Genomic DNA, 22,018 nt, shown 5'->3' with positions numbered 1-22,018 from the left:
CACAAATCAAGATCCCAAACACTCTCATTTGTAAGCTGCTCATTCTTACCCACCCATCTCCAAGCTTTTTATATTTTCTTACCTTGACTAAAGTTTTGTGACTTGTTTTTATCTTTTCAGTCTAAATTTTTTAAGGCTGAAAACAGGTTTCACTGTTCATAAAGTGCCAAATATATAAGTACCACACTAAATATACATTAATGGTTGGTTAAAGATTGTGTTATTGTTACCAAATCACTCTTGAATAAAAATTTTGGCCAACAATTATACAACCGATTAACCAACTTTTTAAATTCAGCATTTGTAATTTCTAATCCTCAAAAGGTTTGTTAAGGTTACATGTGTATAGAGCCACATTTGTCCCAATCAAGCAACAAACAATTGAAACAAGGCACTAAGAAAGATTAATAATTAATACACTGAAATATATGTATTTGAGTTTACTTTCCTGAAGTAGTCAAGACAATGAAGCAAACAGAAGATATGAAGTTTCATAAATTGATCATAATTTGTAATACTGCTACATCAAAGTAAGATTTTCAGTTTAAGCCACTTTAAATGTGTTCACTCTGAATATATATATTCACATTGTTAGTATGCTAGCACTAGACTGTCTTAATTATAAATAAAGAACTAATCAAAATAATTGTTTGGGATACTGAATCCCACTTAAAATTTTTGTATCCTAACATGCCAATCCTTTTCATATACATCATGTACATGAATAACAGCAACCTGCTGTTTTTGCATAGACTGACTCTTCCCATGCATTAAAGGGTAGTTAATAAATTATTTCTACAATTCTTGTGATTCTAAATAATATTGCACATTAAAATAGTTGAGTAAAATTAAAGTTGTCTCAAGTTACATAAACTTTTTAACAGATTCTGCAGGTTCCCAGTCGGTCCTGGATAAGTATTGATTTCTACCTTTTAATAACCACTTTCAAACCTGCGCTATAATCTTCAGAATTCATTTTTTTAAAAAGCTGAAGCCCTGTTCAGGCATTACCAAAATAAAGGAATAATGTTGAATAATAAATGAATCTGTTAATGTTGCTCTAGTGCAGGGGTAGGCAACCTCGGCTCTTTTATGACTCATAGACTTCAACTCCCAGAATTCCTGGGAATTCTGGGAGTTGAAGTCCATGAGTCATAAAAGAGCCGAGGTTGCCTACCCCTGCTCTAGTGAAACTGGCTTCCTTGCAGGCATTTAGGTGAAATACAAATGTCTGCAGAAGAGATATTATTTTAACTCCCATGTAAGATTCTGGCTAACAAGGAAATCAACACTGTTATGCATATAGGCTTCCTTCATACAGAAAGCCAATACATTACATTAAAGACAGGGCTTATCAAGCATGCTCGCATGTTAAATTCTCCATTTCAATAACATTTGAACCAAACTATTCAGCTTTTTTCTACCATTTCTAGAAGAGGAGGTATAAAAGAATAGATGCGCTTTTGCCCATTTTCTAAAAAAAAAAAAGCCTATTCCTATTTTAAGTGTTCTCAGGCAATGAATGAACTATCCTAACATTATCATGGTGTCTGGAGAAGGAAGCTTTTTGGTTTTTAATCGTCCAAATGAGCAGCTCTGTTAGTCCATAAAAAGCCATTCAGACATACTTTAGATTTTGCTACATTTGGCAATAGTATGTACAAAAAAGCAAATGCAAAGACAGAAGTTTGTTGTTATTTTAATAGCAGTTTTCCACCCCAAATTCTAAACTTACTTCTTTACTATAGGTCTAGAATTCTGAGACTACCATAAATTCTCCATTACTCTGGCTGATTGGGAGTTAGGTACAATGGCGTTTTGTTTTTCAAAGCACCTGTGCATAGTTCACCATGCTGCAGATCAAAGCTAAAAAAATCTTGAAGCTTGTCATAACCTGAAATTTCTTATCTATATCAAAAAACCAAGCTGCTATAATTAAAACAATTAAATGGATAAGTTTAAACTATTATTAAAGCTTAAAATGACAAACACCAATAATCTTAATTTCCAGCAATATGGTAGCTTCCATAAACTTAATTAGGAGACAGAGAGAACATAGAGACTGCTAAGGTAGAAAAAGAATGCACTCTAACAATCTATCCCTGATCAGAGATCCTATGAAATGATAGAAAAGATATCTGGAATGCTTGTGATGAAAACAATGTCTCCAACTTCGCCATATTAGATAGCTTCAGCCTTCAACCTTCCATTTTTATGGAACATCATGGAGAAGATTATGGGAATCCAGGGCAAAGAATCATGGGTGAAATTAATTAGCTGGGTCATTTTCAGATAGGACTTAAATCCAGGCATGGGACAAAAACAGCAATAGGCTGCTCTTGTGCAATGGACAGCAAAACTGTAGCTGTCCTTATTTTATTAGACCTTAGCTGGTTTTGACACTGATCATGATAGTGTCTTGGACCACCTATGACTGGTTGAAGGCACTGTATTACAAGTGTTGATCTCATTCCTGATGTTGATAGCTTTAGAGCAGAGTGACCATCCAGCAAACATAGTTGGGGAGGCCCAGGTCTACAACTATGGTGTTTCTCTTCAATTCATAGTTATACTTGGATCCATAGATGAAGACACAGCCCTGAATGCCTTTACCAAGACCAGCTGTGCTCCATTTCTGGAGTACAAAACTCTGAGAACAGCAATCTTTGTCTTCATTATCTTCAGACAGGATTAATGCAATGAGCTTCACATGGGGTTGCCCTTGAAGTTTCTGCTCATGTTTTTAAAAGAATATAACTTTACTACACAGCCTATATTATGAATAACTGCATCAATCCAAATTATTTGCATTTGATGGGTAAGTCGGATTCAACTCACGTGTCACATTTTGCTGCAACAGTAAGATTATTTGACTTAATATCCTTAAAATATGTGTAGGCCCACCACAAATAATTGTTACTACAATTAAATGATACCAAACTGATCAACAAGATATTCCCTGGTCTCCCCCCCCCCCCCGTGGCAATATAAAACAATGTTTCTTTTGTATTTAGTGCAGACATGTCAAACACAAGGCCCGGGGGCCGGATCCGGCCCGCGAAGTGGTTTCATGTGGCCCGCAAAGCCATCCTGGAAACAGTGAGGGAACGGCCCCCACTGCCTTGGCCCTGGCCCAGAGATCCTCCTCCTGCCAGAGACCCTCAGATCTGTCCCACTCCTGCCCAGGCCCCCATAGGCACCCTTGAGGCGAACGATGTAGAGCTGGCCACGCCCACCCAGTAGGCCACACACACTAGCCACGCCCACCCAGGCCACACCCACCCGGCCCCTTGAAGGCAACTGCAATGCTGATGCGGCCCTCAATGAAATTGAGTTTGACACCCCTGATTTAGTGGCTATCTACACTGTTAGATTTTCCAGAAAATAATGCCTTATGTTTATTTTGTAGTTTTAAGCATTATGGGATGCAATTAGTAATTTCCATTTGCTGATGGGATGGATCATCTTTGCACTTTCTCAGTAATGTAGCATTACCAGATTAAAAAGAAAAGAGAATAAATAAGAGCATCACAGGCATCAAGATATTACTCTAGCCCATATAGACACTAATTTGGAAACTCTAGCAGTAATGATTTTGTATAAACTATTCAGAAAATATTTTATAACCAGGATCTGAAAAATAGCATATGCTTGAATTCTGACAAAACTTAATTCATCATATATCATAAAGTCTGAATAAGAATATTAGTCTTAAGTAGATACCATACCTAGCTTGCATCCAACCTTTTGGCCAAAGAGGCTTCACCTCTGTCTCCATAAATGTCTTGAGGTAATCTTCTGCAGATTGACTTTTAATTGGCTCTAGTTCATAGCAATCCAGCTTTATCTTGACAAGATTACACAGCAAAGTCCTGTTGAAATAAACCTGGCTGTCTTCAGTACATCAAGCATCACTTGTCAAAGTTACTCATTTACCTTTCACATTTTCTCTAAAAATAGAATTATTCAACAATAACTTTTAGCTAACCATGGTATATGGTAAGATATAATACAACTGGTTTTTCAGTTTCTTGTACTCTGTTTTATCTTTTCTATAATTTAAAACAGGCATTTCCATTTTTTTGGACATTTCTTACCCAAGAACACTGCAATCCATAGATAGTAATTTCCCACAATTGAGAATTTATTAAGTGAAACTGTATAAAAGTTACTTAAATACAGAAATGGGTTTAAGAAATGAAGATAAGCAAATCTGCACTGAAGAAATATTTCTTGTATATTTAATCACACGGCCAAATAAAGTATTGTATTCAATTCAGTTCAATTCAAATATTGTTGAGGAGGGAATATGAAAATGAGTTTCTTCCTTTTTCATACTCATAAAGCTGGTGGAGAATGAAAGCAAATATCACCACACATTTCAGATTTCTAGCCTATAGAACAAAATTATTTCCACTTCTTTTGACACTCCTTTTAACTTCTCTTCTGATAATCACTCACATGGGAGCTAAGACAAATTAAATACTGAGGACAGACCTTTACATAATCCAAATAAAAGCAAAGATTCTGGGACAAGAATGCCAATATAGCCAAGTTGGCAAATCCTTATGCAGTGAAAAGTATCAGAAAATACAGAGTGAATATTAGATAGCACTTAGGAAGAAGTAAATTAGCAAGAAAGATGAGCTTCACATTAGCCAAGATTAAAAGTCTTATTTCTGTTATACCTCCATGCAGTTTATTTCCACTCCAGAACTGCATGCATTAGCTATTGTGGATTTACATTTATGACTATGCTCCATCTCAGGAAAAAAAGTCCAAGAATTTTTTTTCCTGATCTGAAATAAATTTTATTAGGCTGTGCTATGGTAATTTATGATACCTCTAGTGGAGTATCAAACAATATAGTATCATACCTCACTGTCTCATCCCAGTAGAATTTTTTTCTTGGACCTGCAATCCTCTTTCCTGGTTTCTCATCATCTTCCTCTTCTGAACCATTCTTGTCTCGCTCATCTTCTGCTTGCATTCTGGAGCAAAAAAGTAAGCACAGTATTGTAAACAGTAGAAACAGATATGCTTACTTCCCCATCATTACATTGCCAGAGAGACTCAGATATCTGCTGGTTGCTTATTTGCAATTGTCTGGTCTCTATGTGTCTCTATGAAGGTCCAATTAAACTGATGTATTGCTAATCATGGCTATGATCAGTAATCTATTCAACGAAGGTTAACGTATGCTTAGTGTTAAATAAGGGCCAAAGGAATTCAAGGGTGGTTGGATTTAGTTAACTTGTGGCCACATACGGAGTATAGACTGATCTCTCTTTTAACTCCAACCCTAGGTTCTGCCACTTCTTTTCCTATAGCAGTTGATGCACTGGTATTCTAGATAGAAGTTGATATTTGCAGTCCATCACCTTAAAAGTTACTGAATATCTACACATATTTTGGACACTGAAATGAGCCAATTTCCATTTAGTTCATTGCAAGAATTATGAAAAAACTACCAATTTGTAAGACCTTCATGAGACAAGAAGAGTCAGTTGTATGACTGCATTGAAAATAACTTAAGAATTCAGCTATGGGAAAGCAATCTGGTCCTGTCTCACAGTTATAAAACTATTTAATAAGTGATACAAGATTTGTCAGACATTCACATCTACCTATTAAGTTTCATAAAAAAGAAAAATAATTACTACTTATCAGCTAGTATGTATGTCAATACAAATCAGGAGTCTGGTTTCACCTTTTCCAATTAACGTAGCTGTTAATCAAATTTCTTAATTTCTTATTTAGAAAATACACTATCAGATTCCTGATATGTTGCAATCACAGATTAATAAGAGTTTACTCCTACAATAAGAACATAAATGAAACTTGAAAACTTAAAAATGGAGGGCAATTTTAATGGAATGGTCCTTGAACAATTTCAAATGGATTATTTGCTAGCACTAATGTATATCCAGCAACTAGCTGTAGGACTAAATAAAATGGTGGTCACTAATAGCAGCTCTTTCTTACATGCGATACCCCAATTAAGTTGTAACACCACTGTTTGCTGAACTTCAGGCTACAGCTTTTCTAACAGAAATTAAACAACTATCATCCCCACTTATGCTAAAGATTTTCAATTACAACTCTACTAACTGGACAAGCAGGGTATGTTGGGGGGAAAAACAAAATGATAAAGCTAAAATCTAAAAAATAGGTATCTAGATAAATAGAACCTGTCATGAGTAATAGGAACAGTTTCTGAAGTTGTTTTTGCTAAGATAGCAGACAAAAAAAGGCCAAGTGAATACATGGACAGATGTTTAGTATCTTTTTAGGGCAAGAGACTTATCCATCTCATAAATGCTCCACTATATTCCCAGAATTAATGTACTGCAAAAAAGCAGAATCTATATATAATATAAGCAGAAAAATAGCAATCACACACATTAATTTCCTCACATTCGGAACTTCATAATTTCTAATAAAATAGGACAATTGCCTTTTCATTTCCCCTCTCCCCCCATTGACCTAAAGCTGTTTGGTTTGCCTACATACTTGGCATTCTTGGCTTGACTATGTGCCTGGCAATCTTCCTGGTATTTGAATAGTTGTTCAGGCATGACACAGCTGATAGCCAACTTCAATTTTTGCAATGGTTCCTTCAAGCGGTCATCCTGAGAAGATACTACCATTAAAACAGTGATACAAACAATGTAATGCATTCACACACTGCATCTCTGAAGCTGTCTAGCCCTTTCTCCTTGAACAACTTTCAATGTTTTTCATTTTCTGAATTAACTTGGCTCTAAAACAATTGGTATTTTTAAAAGTCTCACATTATGAAGAATAAAGTTGTGTATATTTTCAACAATAAAAACATTACTTGTTAAGAAGAGAAAGAAACATAAAGTTTGCAGTAGAAAAGCCCTTTCAGGAGGTAAGCAAAACAAATTAAATTAAACTTAAGTCATGTAAAGTGTGCCTACACTGCTGTTCATTTATTTGAAATATGTATGGTTTAGTCACTTACAAAGGGTCACAATCTATAAAATAGAATAAAAAATTAAAAAGTGAAATAATAATTTAAAACACCATAGTAATGCAATTGTATAGCAGCAAGTCAATTAAAAGAAAATAGGCATGTCCAGACGGCTAGGTCTAAATTCAAGAGCAAAGATTCAGACCATGATGATACAAATAACGAGTAAATTAATTTGGCCAGTATAGTCCTGTATTCAATACAAAAAAGTTGTTTTACATTATTTATCTTCCATAGCCAAGATGGGATTAACTGCATTGTAAAAATCAGAACCCAAGAATGTACACAGAAATTTGAAAAATTTAAAAATGCAGAGTGGCACCTAGAATTCATCTGATATATTTTGCTTTCCAGAATTGTCTTGGTTTCCTCTGAAGATTTGGAGTATGATTTGGAGTATGAAATATAAAGACATTGCCACCTGGCAAAAGTTTTATCTATTCATCAAGCTGACTTCTGCTAATTAAGAAGTGGTGCCACTCAGCTCCCAATTTGTTACAGTGAGAAAGGCTCTAGTAAAAAAAAAAGAAGTTTGTTTTTAGGCATGCACACCCAAGGAAGCGGGAAATAATCCAATGGCCAGACTCTGCTTGTGATCTTGGTGTGCTAAACAAAAATGGCAGTTTTTTTAATCTATCTATCTATCATCTATCTATCTATCTATCTATCTATCTATCTATCTATCTATCTATCTATCTATCTATCTATCTATCTATCTATCTATCCATCCATCCATCCGGCTATCTACCCACCTGCAATGTTCCTACCGCTTCTGGATCTTTTTAAAGTAAAAAGGACATTATATCTTTCCCCCTATCCTTTGAAAAAGACAACGTAATTTTGAAATTTATGGGGAAAAAATTCCAGACCATCAGATAAGTTAAATGAAATAAAAAAGACTTAATACCACTTTAAAAAAATGTTCCTGAATTAAAATATACTTTTTTAAATCTAGCATAAAAACAAGCCAGCAAATCCAAAAAGTATCATGGACATGTCTAATTATGATAGCATTGCATTAGGATTGGATTTTAATTTATTCACAATTGTGTCATCTTTTTTAAACTTAACATTTTTAAAAGTACCACAACAATTCTTAAATACTTCTTAAATTAATAGTTAAAAATCAGAAATAGTTGAAAAAGCTACTTCTGGAAAGTGTCTGAAGGACTGCAATTTCTAATTAATGGGGATTCAGTTGTGTGAGAGCCTGGAACTAGAAATGTAACTCACAAATTAATACAAAAATAAAAATAGTTCAAAACAGAACAATAATCATCAAAGCAATTACACGATCTAGTTTACAGCACAACAGGAAAGTAAGTCAGCCTATTTAAAAAAGAATGGGATACAAATCTTTTATAATCAGGGCTTTTTTTCTCATAGAATGCTCAGAACGGAGTTCCGGCACCTTTTTTGGATGGAACCTTGTAGGGTAGGCAAGGTGGTTTGTATGACATGTGTGAGTTCCGGCACCTTTTTCTTTTACAAAAAAAGCACTGTTTATAATCATACACACACACGGAGGCACAATGTCAGGGCCCCTCAAATAGATTTTCCTTCAAATCCCTTATTTCTTCCTTTCCTGCTTTTGCCTATGTATTCATTTTCGGGGCCTGCCATTCTGCTGGGAGAGGGATGCAAGGGATGCTTTGCTTTGTTCTGTGTGAGGTGCCCTCCATCGGGGTATGAGGAATGCGACCCGAAAACATCTGTCTTCTCTCCAGACAACAGAACCTGGGACCGTTAGGAAACGAAACCGAGAGTCCTTGAAAGAGGCGCTAAATCCCTTGGTTCTCATAGCAGCCTGGCACCTGTGGATTGGCTGGATTTCAACCAAACGGTTGGACAGTGGGAGAAGGGATTTTGAATTGCCATTTTGACATGTGCTAAATCTTCAGACCTTGATTTACTCTCCTGCCATCACTAACTCTCAATAAAAAGTTCCTTTTGAAATGATGCCTGTTTCAAGAGTTCCACTTTCTTGGGAGGTCTAGGTGAGGCAGGTCCTTACATAAAGTGAGGTCTGCAATAGTACCCAACCCGGAGAGGCGTCTGCCCTACTGAGGGAGGTTGTGCAAAATATGTCTCTGCATGGCAGCGAAGAAGCTGGAAACGAGGACTGCAGTGAACCGCTCATCCAGATATACCCCGGAGAAGGCACCTCCACCTGAGTGGAGGAAGCTGCTGCCCTAGAAGACTCCTTGAGGCCAAGATGATCATTGGGTGCCAGGAAAAAGGAGGACTGGGAGGAAAGAGCCCAAAGAGTTACTTTCACCTGAGGAAGTCAGAAGAAGACCCGAAAGAAAAAGACAGAGCTACTTTCCGACGATGAAGAGCCAGATAAGCAATCAGATTTGATGGAGGGGATCCTGAAGCGAGCCATGACTTAGTGGAAGCTTTTGAGGACCTAAAAGCCAAATCCCTGGTCTCTCCAGAAAAAGTGACTGTAAAAATCTAGTGGGAAGGTAAACTTTGTTCTCCATATGAAAAGGTTCAGCCTGCCAGACCCTGGGTAGCAGCCTCCATGCTATTCAGAGAGATGAAGGATGGGTCTCTTCACCTCTGCGTAGACTACATATATTTTAACGTGGTATCTGTGGAAAATGTTTACCCCTTGTCTCTGATGAGGGACATGCTAGCTCCCCTGGTGAAAGGGAAAGTTTTTTCTAAGATAGACCTGTGGGAAGCATACTATTGCATCAGGATTAAGGAGGGAGACAAGTGGAAGACTGCTTTCAACTGCCCCCTGGATTGCTTCCAATTCAGGGTGCTTCCTTTTGGACTGCAGGGAGCCCCTGCTGTTTTCATGCAACTGATCAATGAGGTCCTCCATGGGCACCTAGACGAGGGGTTTTTGGTGTATTTGGACGATATTCTGATCTACACTGAGACAAAAGCTGAACATCTTCCACAAAGATAGAATTATCTAGGCTATCACATTTCACACGAGGGGGTGGAGATGGACCATGAGAAAGTGCAGGCTGTCATGGAGTGGACCCCTCCCTGCAGCAGGAAGCAGTTACAGAGTTTTCTGGGGTTTGCCAACTTTTATAGGCAATTCATTCCTTCGTTTGCTCAGATTGTGCTTCCAATCCGAACTTACTGAAAACTAAGGGAGGAGATAAACCAAAGGCTAGCCAGTAAAATGGACTGCTGAATGTCAAGTTGCATTCAAGAAATTTTAAAGACTTTTTTCCACGGAACTGGTGCTGAAACACTGTCTGTGATTCAGGCAGACGCTAGCAATTTAGCAGTGGGGGCGATATTACTGCAGAAGAACCAGCAGGGTCAGTTACAATCCTGTGCCTACATATCTAAAACATTATCCGAGACTGAACAACGATGGGCAGCTTGGGAGAAGGAAGCCTATGTTGTGAGATGGGTGCTCTTGACCTGGAGGCATTTCTTACAAGGGGGTAAAATCCCTTTTCAGGTCTGGACTGATGGGCCCAGCACTTCCATTGTTTTAATTTCTCCATCCACTATCTTCCAGAAGGCAAGAACCTCTTGGCAGACAATTTGTCAAGGATGCCACAATATAACAGTGTGAAAGCAGAGGAAGTTAAGCCTCTGCTTTCCCCACAACAACTGGTGGCTCCAGCCACCATGAAGGCGCAATCTAAGAAAACCCCGTTGGACATGGCAGTTGGGGAGTTCAAGAAAGCGCTGGAAAAGGATGAGTGGTTCTGCAGCCATAAAAATCTCTGTTCAATACAAGTTGGTTTGGGCTGGGTTGGAGGGAAACTGTATGTGCCTGCAGACCAGAGACTGAGAATCATGCAGGCCTGTCACGACTCTAAAATTGCAGGACACTTTGGGTTTGTAAAGACTCTGCACCTGCTTAAGAAACAATTTTGGTGGCCATCTTTAAAGGATATTGAAAGCTATGTGGCCAGCTGCCTTACCTGTGATGCTGCTAAACGGAGGCAGGGAAAAATGCCTAGCCTCCAGCAGCCAGTGGCTAGCCCTTCAGCATCCTGGAGAGAGATCTCCATGGATTTCATTGTGGAGCTACCCAAAAGTGCGGGAAATAGTGTCATTTGGGTTGTCACTGATTTGTTCTCCAAATAAGCTCATTTTATCCTGTGTCAGAAGATCCTAATTGCAAAAACTTTGGCTAAGTTATTTATGCAGCATGTCTATCATCTCCATGGTGCCCCCAAAACGCATAATATTGGATAGAGGTTTTCAATTCACCTCTAAATTCTGGAAAGCTTTTCTGGACCTGTTAGGTTCTGATCAGGGACTGTCATCTAGTCATCATCCTCAAATGAATGGGGGGACAGAACGAACAAACTCAGTTTTAGAATAATACCTTCATTGTTTTATTAATTATCAAAAGGACAATTGGACTGATTTGTTGCCATTTGCTGAAGTGGCTTATAACAATGCAGTGAAATATGGGCTTTACTCCTTTTCAAATGGCTAATGGCCAGAGTTTCATGCCTATGCCTGAACTGCCTGCCAACGAGCCTGCTATTCCTTCTCTTAAGGACTGGATTCATCAGTTGCAGAACATCTGGCCAGTCATTAGAAAAGCTTTAGATGAAGCCAGAGAGGCTTATAAGGCACAGGCTGATAAGAAAAGAATGGAGTCTAAACCTTTTCATATGGAGAATAAAGTTTACCTTCCCACTAGATTTTTACAGTCACTGCAGCCATTGAAGAAACTGGGACCGAAATACATCAGCTCTTTTCCCATTAAATGCATCATTAATCCTGTTACAGTAGAGCTGGAACTCCCTAAGAGTTTGAGACAAATCCACCTTGTTTTCCACTGCAGTTTGTTGAAACCTGAAATCACCTCTAAACTATGAATGGCTGTTGCTCCTGACCCTCAACCCATTATGGTAGAGGGTGAGCAACACTTTGAAATTAAAGACATTAGATTAATGCAAACATCATGGATCCATGCAGTACTTAGTGGCCTGGAAAGACTTGCATGCTTCACAAAATGAATGCATGCATAAAACATCATATGAGGAATGCAACCTGAAAACATCTGTCTTAAAACATCTTATCTGTCTTATCTCCGGACAACGGAGCCTGGGACTGAAACCAAGAGTCCTTGAAAGAGACGCTACATCCCCTGGTTCCCGTTTAACAGCTTGGTACCTGTGAGATTGGCTGGATTTCAACCGGACAGTTGGACATTGGGGGGAGGAGTTTTGAATTGACATTTTGGCATACACTTTTGTACACTGAATCTTCAGACCTTGCTTTGCTCTCTTGCCATCACTAACTCTCAATAAAAAGTTCAATGATGCCTGTTTCAACAGTTCCACTTTCTTGGGAAGTCTAGTTGAGGCAGATTCTTACACACACACACATACCCTTGACATGCAGGTAATGCTTCATTCTACAGGGAACCAATTCTGACCCATCTACAATGTGTCTCGATTAAAATGTATCTGAATTGGGTAGCTATACCTGGACATTGAGATGCAATTTCTTCAAACGCTTTATCAATGTGTCTTTATTGCATGGCACAAAAGCTTCAAGATGGGAATACACGCCACTGCGGAAAGTAGGATTCAATTCTTGTAGCTGCATCTCAATACTGTTGAACAGAAAGCAAATTCATATCTAATAAGAAACACATGAACAAAACTCTCATCTTATTGCCTATTCTCAGGCAAGTTCACATTCTATGAAAAAAAATCTGAGAATTGGTTGTTTTAAGGGACACTGCTTTCTTTGCTGCTCTTTTTAAAGGATTGTGTAATTAATGTCAAACCATAAATATGGCTAAACAAGTGTAAGAATATTATATAATTATTATGAATAAAAAATACAAAACCTAAATATGACTAGTATACTCTTCAACAAATAAACACTATTCTAATGATTTTTATCAGCTAGTTTAGAAATCTACTCATTGCGCAACTCATTTATTCTACTACACTAAATATTTTTCTGAAAAACAAAATGAGCACTTACTCAAGCAAGATATTATTCATGTCCTGTGTAAAGAATTTCTTTCTGCCTTCTTCATCAAAGAGCTTGGCAGCCTAGAGACAACAATAAAAATGCACTTCAGCTCAGAATTTTAGTAATTTAACTGCTAGCAAGTTGTACTCTATTGTAATCACAGGATATTTTCACAATCTCAGAAAAGCTACTTCACTTTGTACCAAGTATTTATTGTAGAATACCACAACTACTATTTATAATACTGAGAGACATTATTACTATATTTAAGCAGTAAAATTGCTTAATTATTATTTAAGCAATAACAACAATTGGCTTCATTTAAATATATCCCCTTCATGGATTACTGCCTTGTCATGGCGAAGGGGCTTGCATAATTCAATGAAGCTATGAGCGATGCCACCCAAGACGGACAGGTCATAGCAGAGAGTTCTGACAAAACGTGATCCACTGGAGAAGGAAATGGCAACCCACTCCAGTATCTTTGCCATGGACAGTACCAAAAGGCAAAAAGATATGACGCTGGAAGATGAGCCCCTCAGGTCGGAAGACGTCCAATATGCTACTGGGGAAAAGCAGAGAGCTAGTACTAGTAGAGCCAGAAAGAATGAAGTGACTGGGCCAAAGCCAAAAGGACACTCAACTGTGGATGTATCTGGTGGTGAAAGGAAAGTCCGATGCTGTAAAGATTTTTTCTCCATAGGAGCCTGGAATGTAAGATCCATGAATCAAGGCAAGCTGGACGTGGTCAAACAAGAGATGACAAGACTGAACATCGACATCTTAGGAATCAGCGAACTAAAATGGACAGGAATGGGTGAATTTAATTCAGATGACCATCAGGTATATTACTGAGGGCAAGAATCCCTCAGAAGAAATGGAGTAGCCTTCATACTCAATAAAAGAGTAGGAAAAGCAATACTGGGATACAATCCCCAAAATGACAGAATGATCTCAGTTCGAATCCAAGGCAAACCATTCAATATCACAGTAGTCCAAGTCTATGCCCCAACCACCAGTGCTGAAGAGGATGAAATTCAATGAAGCCCTACAGCACCTTATAGAACTAACACCAAAAAATGATGTCCCTATCATCATGGGGGATTGGAATGCTAAAGTAGGAAGTAAAAAGATAACCGGAACAACAGGCAAGTTTGGCCTTGGAGTACAAAATGAAGCAGGGCACAGGCTGATAGAATTTTGTCAAGAGAATACGATGGTCATAGCAAACACTCTTTTCCAACAACTCAAGAGACGGCTCTACACATGGACATTACCAGACGGTCAACACAGAAATCAGATGACTATATGCTCTGCAGCCAAAGATGGAGAAGATCTATACAGTCAGTAAAAGCTGACTGTGGCTCAGACCATGAGCTTCTCGTTACAAAATTTATGCTTAAACTGAAGAAAGTAGGGAAAAGCGCTAGGCCAGTCAGGTATGAATTAAATCATCTCCCTGTTGAATATACAGTAGAGGTGACAAATAGATTTAAGGAATTAGATCTCATAGACAGAGTGCCTAAAGAACTATGGACAGAGGTTCGCAACATTGTACAAGAGGTAGCAACCAAAACCATCCCAAAGAAAAAGAAATGCAAGAAAGCAAAATGGCTGTCTGAGGAAGCTTTACAAATAGCTGAGGAAAGGAAGGAAGCGAAAGGCAAGGGAGAAAAAGATACACCCAATTGAATGCAGAATTCCAGAGAATAGCTAGAAGAGTAAGAATGCCTTCTTAAATGAACAGTGCAAAGAAATAAAAGAAAACAATAGAATAGGGAGGACCAGAGATCTTTACAAGAAAATTGGAGAGATGAAGGGAACATTTCATGCAACAATGGGCATGATAAAGGACCAAAATGGCAGGGACCTAACAGAGGCAGAAGAGATTAAGAAGAGGTGGCAAAATTACACAGAAGAACTATACAAGAATTATTTATTATTTATTTTATTGTATTTATATACCGCCCTTTCCCGAAGGACTCAGGGCGGTTTACAGGGTGATTAAAAACAAAAAATACAAAAGTTAAAAACAATTAAAAAATTATATCAATCCCTGAACAAATAAAAACCCCAATTAAAATTAAAATTAAGATTCTCAGCCTGGGCCAGACAGCTCGAAGAGCCAGGTCTTCAGGTCCCAGCGGAAAGAACGGAGGTCGGGGGCAGTTCTGAGCTCCACAGGCAGCTGGTTCCAGAGGGCAGGCGCACCCACTGAGAAGGCCCTCCCCCTGGGTGTTACCCACCGGCAATCTTTTACCGGCGGCACCCTGAAAAGACCCTCCCTGTGCGAGCGCACTGGACGAAAGGAGCTTGATGCCGGCAGCAGGTGTTCCCTCAGATATCCCGGACCCTCGCCATTTAGGGCTTTATAGGTCATCACCAGCACCTTGAATCTCACCCGGAGGGCAACCAGAAGCCAATGCAGCTCGCGGAGTAGAGGTGTTACATGGGAGTATCGGGAAACCCCCATCACAACTCGCACGGCCTCATTCTGCACCAGCTGAAGCCTCCGAGTGGTCCTCAAGGGCAGCCCCATGTAGAGAGCATTGCAGTAGTCTAAACGGGAATGAGCTTAACTTTCCTGATAACCACGATGAGGTGGTCACTGACCTCGAGCCAGACATCCTAGAATGTGAAGTGGGCCTTAAAAAAGGTGAGCAACAACAAAGCTAGTGGAGGTGACAGTATTCCAGCTGAGCTATTCAAAATCTTAAAAGACGATGCAGTAAAAATGCTACAGTCAATTTGCCAGCAAATTTGGAAAACTCAATAGATCACTTTACATTCCAATAGCAAAGAAAGGCAGTGCCAAAGAATGTTCAAAGTATCGCACCATTGCACTCATTTCATATGCTAGTAAAGTTATGCTTAAAATCCTACAAGCTAGACTCCAGCAGTATGTGGATCGAGAACTACCAGAAGTACAGGCAGGATTTTGAAGAGGCAGAGGAACTAGAGATCAAATTGCCAACATACGCTGGATCATGGAGAAAGCTAGGGAGTTCCAGAAAAACATCTACTTCTGCTTCATTGACTATGCTGAAGCCTTTGATTGTGTGGATCACAACAAAGTGTGGCAAGTTCTTAAAGAGATGGCAGTACCAGACCACCTTATTTGTCTCTTGAGAAACCTATATGTGGGTCAAGAAGCAACAGTGAGAACTGGACACGGAACCACTGATAGGTTCAAAATTGGGAAAGGATTCCGGGAAGGCTGTATACTGTCGCCCTGCCTATTTAACTTATATGCAGAGCACATCATGAGAAAGGCAGGGCTAGATGAATCAAAAGTTGGAATTAAAATTGCCAGGGGAAATATCAACAATCTGAGATATGCAGATGATACCACTCTAATGGCAGAAAGTGAAGAGGAACTAAAGAGCCTCTTGTTATGAGTGAAGGAGAGTGCAAAACTTGGGTTGAAACTGAACATTTAGAAAACCAAGATCATGGCATCCGGCCCTCTCAATTCCTGGCAAATAGATGGGGGGAAAATGGAGGTAGTGACAGATTTTATTTTCCTAGGCTCCAAGATCACTGCAGATGGGGACTGTAGCCAAGAAATTAAAAGACGCTTGCTCCTCAGGAGGAAAGCCATGGCAAATTTAGACAGCACACTAAAAAACAGAGACATCACCCTGCCAACAAAAGTGCATATAGTCAAGGCTATGGTCTTCCCAGTTGTATGGCTGTGAAAGTTGGACCACAAGAAAGGCTGAGCACCAAAGAATTGAGGCCTTTGAACTATGGTGCTGGAGAAGACTCCTGCAAGTCCCTTGGACTGCAAGGCGATCAAACCGGTCAGTCCTAGAGGAGATCAACCCTGACTGCTCTTTAGAAGGCCAGATCCTGAAGTTTAAATTCAAATACTTTGGCCACCTAATGAGAAGGAAGGACTCACTGGAGAAGAGCCTAATGCTGGGAAAGATTGAGGGCAATAGAAGAAGGGGACGACAGAGAATGAGGTGGCTGGATGGAGTCACTGAAGCAGTAGGCATGAGCCTAAATGGACTCCAGAAGATGGTAGAGGACAGGAAGGCCTGGAGGAATGTTGTCCATGGGGTTGCGATGGGTCGGACACGACTTTACAGCTAACAACAACAACAATAATTGGTTTCATTTAAATATATTGGCATAGGATACAAAATATTTGATATCTTTTTAGTTCTATTTTATTTTGAAAACTCAAACTTTTTGATTGTGTTTGAATATGCAATTAAAATTAGATTAATACATTTTAAGCATTATGTTTTCTACAAAGAATAACTAGGAGACTAAACATACAAAAGAACTTACTGCACATTCATATCTAGCAAATGTTTTCTAAAATCTAATCTCATTTTATAGTTGAAATATATATACCATACAGTATATTTTTTAAAATCTCAGGCTATGTTGACATGCATATTTATGGTTCATGATAGGTTAATGTGTATTTAAAAATCATTCACAACAGAATAAAAGTAGCCCCCAACAAAATGGAATGTTATATCCTTCAAATATATTTTTATTAAACAGGAAAATACAGATCACATAACTATGAAAACATGTGTTAATCGAAATTTTACCTTACAAAAATAGACGGATTAGATAACCTGTATCTTTGGTAGTATGTTTATGTATGTATATTTATGTATATGTATATGTGTGTGTATACACATATATATACATACATATACATATATATACACACACACATATATACACACACTGATTTCATACAGATCAGCAATGAACACTACTAGGGATTGTAATATGCTGTCTCTCAAAGGAAATAAGAAATATCGGAGCAGAAGTCCAATATTTGAACATTCATTTCAATCTGTATGTACTCTATATATCCTTAAGTTTGCCAAGTATTGTGATTGCAAAAACTGCCTTAAATAACATGGATTTTAATAGTTGTTTAAAAAGCCCAGTAAAAAGATACACTTACAATTCTAAGGTCTTCAATACGCTTTTCTAGATGTCCTGGCAGACCTTCTGGGAGGGCAGGCACTTGTTTCAGTGTCAGGATCTCAGTAGTGTGGGGGGGCTGGGTGACATTTCCATTTTCTCCTAAAGGCTCAGATACTGGGCTTCCATTAGAGGTACTATCAAGAAACCTATCAAAATCAATGTCTCCCATCATCTCCAGGGCACTTTCAGCTTCCTGCAGGAGCTCACGTTCATTAGTGCTGCCAAAAATAGAAAGGACTGGATCTGTAAGGCTGAGATTCAAGTCGGACACGTCATTACCAACAATGGCAGGAGCAACAGGAAGTTTACTGGGTGTAGAACAAGTAGCTGCTACTGAGGGATTCAGGTTAACCTCCTTTTTTTTTAAGGCTTCTTTCTCCTTCTGAAATTTTCGGATCATAGCAGCCAATGAAAAAGAATCCTTGTATAATTTTTTCTTCTTCTTTTCAGATTTGTGTGAATTTAATGCTATTACCCTGCAAATAAAACAATATAAGTAGTAACTGAATGGAATTAATGTCCAATTTTGATTTCAAATAATAAAAATAAGAAAACTTTGTATTAGATAGTACTAGAACATTGCAAATTGCATAAAACTAAATCAATGAATAGTAAACAATGTAAAGTGGTGAAAGAAACACAATATAATCTCACTTTAAATTATTTCAGAACATTATTTGTAACTAACTTTCTTCAATCCAAGAACTCGAGTCTAGAAAACTGCAAAATAATTTATAAATATTTCTTTCCCATCTTATAATAAATTGATTCAAATAGTAGTATCATACTTCCATATGCTTTGGAACACAAATCTAAGAAACTCTGATCAGTATTTTAAAAAACATGTCATGAAAAATATATTGTACCGCACTTGATCTGTTTATTCTACTGAATTAAATAACTCACAATAGAAATGCTATTGCAAATAATTCATCATTTTTACATCATCAGTTTAACAAAAAGTATTATGTCAGAGGAAAGTACTAACAAACTTACCCCAACTGCTTAGTAACTTTAATTTTCCGAGGCTTTTTCTCCTTCTCTGCCTCTTCCTCTTTTCGCTTTCGTTTCTTCATGCTGCGGTCGTCACCATCTTTTAGTTTACCTAACTAAAAGTTCAGGGAGCAGGGAGGAAAAGAGGGGAAAAAAGCATACAATAACTTAAATACAGATAGTCCTCCATTTACAATTCATTTAGTGACCATTCAAAGTTACAACAGCGTTGAAAAAAGTAACTTATGACCGTTTTGCACAGTTATGACCTTTCGAGCATCTCCATGGTCATGTGGTTAAAATTCAGATGCTTGGCAACTGGTTCATATTTATGACTGTTGCTGCACCCCAAGATCATGCAATCACCTTTTGTGACCTTCTGATGAGCAAAGTCAATGGGGAAACCAGATACACTTAACAATCCGGTTATTAACTTATCAACTGCTATGATTCACTTAACAACTGAGGCAAGAAATATCGTAAAATGAGGCAAAATTCACTTAACAAATATTTCACTCAACAATGGAAATTTTGGGCTTAATTGTGGTTATAAGTCGAGGGCTACCTATAATTGAGTATTTTAATTCTGGTTAATAAATTATTTAATTTTTAGGATTGTAAGAAGCTCGGAATTGCACTGAAGTGAGATGTGTGGCAAATAAATTTACTGAATAAATAAAAGCAAAATCTTGATATTAAAAAAAATAATAGCACCTACAAATGAAAAGCTATAATTTGGATTCCTGCACTGAGCAGAGGGTTGAATCTGAAACCCTAAAGTACACCCCTCGTGAGTCTACTCACTTTAGATGGTTTATGCTTTTTGCTTCCTGTAAAATCCTCCTCTTCAGAATCAGATGCTTGGCGGAATTGCAGAATTCCAGTATTAATGTAGAAGCCTCCATATATAGTTGTCAAGGATGCAGGAACTAATTCATCATACTACAAAGAATATAAAAGATTTAAAAATTAAATTACTAATATGTATTACTATAAAACAATGTAGTTGTTTTATTGCAATGCAACAAAAGGCTAGTAGACTATTTGAATGCATCAGAACTCTGATTAGTGTAAAGACACAAAGATGTATTCTGCAATAATTTTCTAATTCAGTGCTGTATCAACCTCAAAATACAATAGTATCAAACTGTGTAAAGATTTATAACATAGAAAAAAATGTGGTACATCTTTTTTATATTTTTTATTTTTTATAAATTAATCTAAACAGCATTTAGGAGGCTTTCAGTGATAACATTAATTAATGCTAAAATTGGTACCTGAAAATATTGTTTCAAAAATGAAATTTCAAGAATCATTTTTAAATGATATTCAATGCCTGCCATTTACTGATTAATACTAGGACTTGTGGGCAAATATAATCACAGCTTTGTAACATAATTTAAAATATATGCATTTTTTTCCTTATTTTTTTCCTCTTTAGGTAAGTATTGACATGTAGCAAGTATGTGTGTGTGTGTCTCTGTGTCTGTCTCTGTGTGTGTGTGTGTGTGTGTGTGTGTGTGTGTGTGTGTATCTCACTGATATTGTAAAGATGAACTTCTACTATGAAGTGTCCTATGCTAAAGAGAACATAATCTTGCCTGATTGTAGTATAAGACATCTGGCTAATCAAATAAGTTATTTTATATTTTAAACATTTTTAAAGCTTCTTCCCCAACATATTTAACAGTTATCTGAATTATAAATTATAAAATGTACTCCTGTTTTTTCATTAATACTAGATGAAGAATAAAAATCACATCAACTAAAAATTAAAACACAATTGCTGTTAGTCAATCAAGCATGCACTGAAATTAAAAGTATTTACAAAGCAAATGGAGCATTCCCTGATTCTTCTCCCAGACTATTCCATCATTCTATACCTAATGTAAAATGTCCAAATGTAAATACTGCAATGCACATGTCTTAAATTACCGTTTTAAATAATCATCCAAAAATAATAAATAGAGTAGAGTAGAGTAGAGTAGAGTAGAATAGAATAGTATAGTTGGAAGGGACCTTAGAGGTCTTCTGGTCCAATCCTTTGCTCAGGCAGGAAACCCTATAGCATTTCAGATGGAGTCCTATCTCTAAACTGGAAAAGGAAAGCCTAATATCTGAGTGAAATCATCTCACAATATCAGATATACAGATGTATCTTGGTACTCAACTGCTTTGAAACTCACTGAATTTGATACTCAACACATTTTGATACTAAAATTTTGTCCCGGTACTCTTTTTTTTTGGTACTCAATCAACAAGCTAGACTTGTCAGTGTCAGCTGCCTTGTGACTCACTACATTATTCCTTATGGGAAAAATGTGTTTGGTATTCATTGCACCTCCCAGAACCAATTAATGATCACTACCTAAATACCACTGTACATTTTATCCCTCAGAGGAAAATACAACACGCATGTAAGATTTACTTACAGCTTCTGAATTATCGATGAAAGGATCATTTACATCATAACCAGAGCCCATATCTATCAGATCTTGAGCTCGGTCCTTCCGATGTTTGTGGATCTTTCCACCCTATAAAATAAGATTGATACCTTAGAGAGAGAAAAAAATCCCACACACACAAAAAATGAAGCAGATAAGCATTATAGGATAACAGGAAAATAAAGTTCAACAATCTTCCCTGCTTGGTTTCTCTGGCAAATAAGGATCTCACCAAGAGAAATAAATAGACTTGCATTTGACCAGAGAATCCAACTCTTATGTTCTTATAATGAATAAGACTGAATGCAGAAACTGAAATTAGCTTAGGCTATTTTAAGAAAAAGTCAGCAATTGGGTTTAGACATAACAGAATTATTTTTCTTTCAGGAGAGAGAGTCCCTGCCTTCTGGGGGAATGAATAAAACCAGAACGATTAGACAGCTAACACAGTGGATGTGTTATCATGACTAAAACATTTTTTTAAAAAAAGCTATATTTGTCACTTAAAGCATGTTAAAAGGTAAAGGTTCCCCCGCACATGCGTGCTAGTCGTTTCCGACTCTAGGGGCCGGTGCTCATCTCCGTTTCAAAGCCGAAGAGCCAGCGCTTGTCCGAGGACGTCTCCGTGGTCATGTGGCCGGCATGACTAGACGCCAAAGGCGCACGGAACGCTGTTACCTTCCCACCG

The 22,018-nt window shown here is 37.8% G+C and overlaps 1 protein-coding gene across 12 annotated transcripts in view; it reads right to left on the bottom strand.

Moving 5' to 3' along the window:
- Nucleotides 1-22,018, bottom strand: part of UBN2 (ubinuclein 2) — a gene marked incomplete at its 5' end in the record, with an annotated part of 84,840 nt that overhangs the window by 55,971 nt on the left and 6,851 nt on the right. For all 12 annotated transcript variants that reach the window (XR_014026813.1, XR_014026814.1, XM_081330472.1 and 9 more), the window contains 9 exons: nucleotides 3,729-3,872; nucleotides 4,878-4,991; nucleotides 6,514-6,632; nucleotides 12,431-12,560; nucleotides 12,941-13,011; nucleotides 17,871-18,369; nucleotides 18,890-19,002; nucleotides 19,691-19,828; nucleotides 21,319-21,420. Coding sequence is in view for 10 of the 12 variants with exons in the window: in XM_081330472.1 (XP_081186598.1) it covers nucleotides 3,729-3,872; nucleotides 4,878-4,991; nucleotides 6,514-6,632; nucleotides 12,431-12,560; nucleotides 12,941-13,011; nucleotides 17,871-18,369; nucleotides 18,890-19,002; nucleotides 19,691-19,828; nucleotides 21,319-21,420 (1,430 nt within the window). The remainder of the gene's footprint in view (nucleotides 1-3,728; nucleotides 3,873-4,877; nucleotides 4,992-6,513; nucleotides 6,633-12,430; nucleotides 12,561-12,940; nucleotides 13,012-17,870; nucleotides 18,370-18,889; nucleotides 19,003-19,690; nucleotides 19,829-21,318; nucleotides 21,421-22,018) is intronic.

This window comes from Vipera berus (assembly GCF_964194415.1).
Source record: "Vipera berus genome assembly, chromosome: 6".
NCBI classification, from domain to species: Eukaryota; Metazoa; Chordata; class Lepidosauria; order Squamata; family Viperidae; genus Vipera; species Vipera berus.
The sequence above is the reverse complement of the archived record's forward strand: the minus strand, read 5'-3'. Positions and strand labels throughout refer to the sequence as shown.